The sequence below is a fragment of the Microtus ochrogaster genome, linkage group LG1 (genome assembly GCF_000317375.1).
Source record: "Microtus ochrogaster isolate Prairie Vole_2 linkage group LG1, MicOch1.0, whole genome shotgun sequence".
NCBI classification, from domain to species: Eukaryota; Metazoa; Chordata; class Mammalia; order Rodentia; family Cricetidae; genus Microtus; species Microtus ochrogaster.
In genome coordinates this window covers 4,145,967-4,149,321 of record NC_022027.1, presented here as the reverse complement: position 1 = coordinate 4,149,321, position 3,355 = coordinate 4,145,967, and the positions used below count along the sequence as shown (strand labels likewise).

The following is a 3,355-nucleotide window of genomic DNA, read 5'->3' as shown; positions in this document are numbered from 1 at the left end:
CCGCTGCCGGACCGCGACCCAGGAAGCCGCCGGGTGCCGCGAACTTCCACTGCGGCATGCGCGGCAACAGCGCGCAGAAGGTGGTGGGTGCCTCGGGCTCGGGGGCCGCGCGGCCACCCGGACCCTGCGTCATGGCCGCGGCCGCCGAGGAGCCCCGGCTGAGCCTGGCACGGAGCCGCGCGCTCCTCCCCGCCTAGTGATGTCACCGCTTCGTGCAGCGCGCAGCCGCGGGGGGCTGCGCTCCTAGGACCCCAGCCCTTCGCTGGCGGCACCCATTCGACCCCGCACGGCCTGCCGGGGCTCCCGGAGGGGCTGTCCAGTCACGCTCTGACCGGTGGGGAAACTGAGACTAGTGTCTGCAGATGGGAGGTGGGGCGCGATCCTCCAACCTCGAAGTACCCCTTTGCCCCCGCTCCAGCACCATTCTACCCTTCGTCAGAATGGAGAAACTGAGGCCTGGGGTCGCGGGTGCAGGGCGTCATCCATTCTCCAACCCCGAGGTGCCCGTCACCACCGTTCCAACAACATTATGCTTTTCTTCTAAGTTGGGAAACTGAGGCCTGGCTTTGTAGAGGCATCCTCCTCCCTTCCCTAAGTGACCCCTAAGCCACTGTTCCAGCCGGACCGTGCTTTGTTTCCTGAGTAGGAAAACTGAAGCCAGAGCAGTGGGAAAACTAAGGGCTAGGGTAGGGAGAAGGTAGCAGAGGCAGGGTGTGAGGGTCTCAGTCGCCGACACTTCCAGCCATATCCTGACTAACTACTTCAAAATAGGGCCTGGGCCAGCGCAGAGGCTGGGGTCCAGGACTCGAGAATTTCCAACTCAGAAGTGTCCCCTTCCCCTGTTTTGCTATTTAGTGGATAAATTGAAGCCTGGGGCGGGACAAGGTTTAAAGGGAAACTGACGGCTGGAAGTGAATCAAGTGCCCCGGACAGCGCAGCCGCAGGCGGGGCTGCGGCTGGAAGGGTCTGAAAGTAAACACGGGCCGCCTCTGCGGACTCCTGGCCTGTTGCCACGGCTGTAAGCCAAGGACTCCCGTTGGTTCTTAGGGTTATTAGAACCCGAATATCAGAACTCTCAGGCCCGCCACCAGTCTCACCCCAGGCTCAAGGGACCTCTGAGATGCCTCCCTCAGACCCCAAGAGGATTCCTTCTGTGAGGGAAAGGGGTTAGTATCACCACCCTACCTCTGTCTCCCCCACCACCACCACCCCCCACACACCCAGGACAGTCCTGCCGGGAAACAAAGGGAAGAGGGCTGGGCGGGGCAGGGTGTGGAGGAGGGGCAAGGCCGGCCAGATCGATGAGGAGAGAAACTAGATCACTGCGTGAGCCTGCGAAGGGGGTTGGCGTGCTCACGCTCGCGCCCGCCCTGACGCTTAGCAACATCAACAAAGACACACCACTGAGCCCTTGGTGCTCTCGGCTGGAGGAAGACTGTGGCTGGGCTGAGGTCTGCGAAAGGAGGCTGTCGAGTATGGAGCTCGGCATTCAGGGTCTGGGTGCCATCCATCCTGTGTCCTCTCCATTGTAGAGAGGGTTGGTTCTACTCTTTAACCTGCTGTACGACAGTAAATCACACTGCAATAGTTTAAACTCCTACACACCCTTCAAAGCCCAGCTTCACAGAACCCCTCCCCAAGAACCTAGTAGGTCCCACAATCCAAATCCAGGCTCTAACTCTGGCCTCCTGGTGCCAAGGTCTCCCATTTGCCCCATCTGGACCGGAAGAGGTTTGTAGAGTTGTGGATCTGGAGGGCAATGTTTGTGTTCTTTTGTGGTCAAAAGTAAACCAAAGTGCAAGCCGGGTGGGGCATGCCTTTAATCCCAGTACTCGGGAAGCAGAGACAGACTGAGTTTGAGCCCAGTCTAGTCCAGAAGAGCTAGGTCCAGGACAGGCTCCAAAGCTACAGAGAAGCCCTGCCTCAAATAAATAAATAAACAAAAAACAACCAATGTGCACAATGCTGACAACCGTTGGAGGAACAATTTATTGGCAAGCAACTCTAGAGGGTGGGATAGGTAGAACAGAGGTATCAGGGTCACCTCCAGGAGAATTCTCCTGCCTCATCTGCAGAAACCCAAGTGGCCTAGATGCTGAATTCTAGGACACACAGCCCCTTGTCCTGCCAAGGGAAGGGATACTTCTCCCTGGCCTGGCTTGACCTAGGAAAAGAAACTGGGGCCCTGGAAGAAGACTCACCCTGACCCCGGATGGGGCCTTGGGTCACTGGCCCCAGGGACAGAAAGATCAAGTGGCCCCTAAGGACCTCAGACTGCCGGAAGGGTGGCATCTCCTCTGCCCAGGGGAACTGTACCCAGCAGCCATCAGCATTTGGTGTCCCCTGCCACTGTAGATACCCGCTTTGAGTGACGGATTCCCATAGAGTATGCTGGGGCCCGGGCCCGGTTCACGGTGACCTTCTCTGGGTTGTGAGTACCAGGACCAGGTGTCTCCTCCAGGGGCCGAGGGGCTCGGGGTCTCCCCAGTATGCTGAAAGCCGGCCTACGCTGTCGGTAGGTGTTGGGGTCAGGAGTCTCATACTGCCCAGGGCCTGGAATCTCTGAGGGATCCTGAGCAGGGCGTGCTGGGGGCCTGCGGCCCACAACTGTGAAGCTGGGGCTGCTAGGTTTGATAAAGATCTGCGATCCCCAGAGGGATGGCATGCTGTAGGCATTGGGGGCAGGAAAAGAGGCATCTGGGAGCTTCTGTCGGAGGCGGGAGCCCAGAGTGAAAGCTGGGGGGTTCCGCTGGTGAACCGGGGGAGCCTTCTCTGGGCTGTAGGCCCCAGGGCCTGGTGTCACCTCCAGACCTGGGGAGTGAAGGAGCATTCGCACAAGATGGAGGCCTCACCGGACCTGCATCATACATCACGAAGACCCAGAGTCTAGCCCAAGAAAATTCTTCACACATGCATTCTGTGCCTGATACTCCTGGTCGGAGCCAGCAGAGGCTCCAACTTCCACCCCAGAGCCCAGACATCTGCCTCCTGCTTCCCAAGCCCACCAGCTAGTACCTTCGACCCCTCCAAGGCCCCATGATCACCAGGATTGTCCTCCTTGAAGATCTGGGCATCCTGAGATGGAGCTCTAGGTGGTCTGAGTCTACCAGGAAGTTCAGTAAAGATGTCTCAGCATTAGTGTGATTAAAGAGCTGGGCCGGGGCGGTGAGTGAAGGCTGAGCAGAGCCATGGAGCACAGGGAGATGGATGAGTGGGTATGCAGGAAGATGGGATGGGCAGAAGAGTGGATGGATGGATGGGTGGGTGGATGGGTGGATGGGTGGGTGGATGGGTGGATGGATGGATGGATGGATGGATGGATGGGTGGGTGGATGGGTGGATGGATGGATGGATG

General features: G+C 58.7%; 2 protein-coding genes across 2 annotated transcripts in view; both read right to left on the bottom strand.

The window, feature by feature from the left end:
- Positions 1–1,856, bottom strand: part of Shc2 (SHC adaptor protein 2) — a 23,585-nt gene extending 21,729 nt beyond the window's left edge. The window contains 1 exon segment of the mRNA XM_026785150.1: positions 2–1,856. Coding sequence (XP_026640951.1) covers positions 2–133 — 132 coding nt within the window. The 5' untranslated portion in view covers positions 134–1,856.
- A 470-nt stretch (positions 1,857–2,326) lies between these two features.
- The window catches only part of Odf3l2 (outer dense fiber of sperm tails 3 like 2), a 5,095-nt gene continuing 4,066 nt past the window's right edge, over positions 2,327–3,355 (bottom strand). Inside the window, exon 4 of the mRNA XM_005359115.1 lies at positions 2,327–2,811. Within this exon, the coding sequence (XP_005359172.1) occupies positions 2,327–2,811 (485 nt within the window). The remainder of the gene's footprint in view (positions 2,812–3,355) is intronic.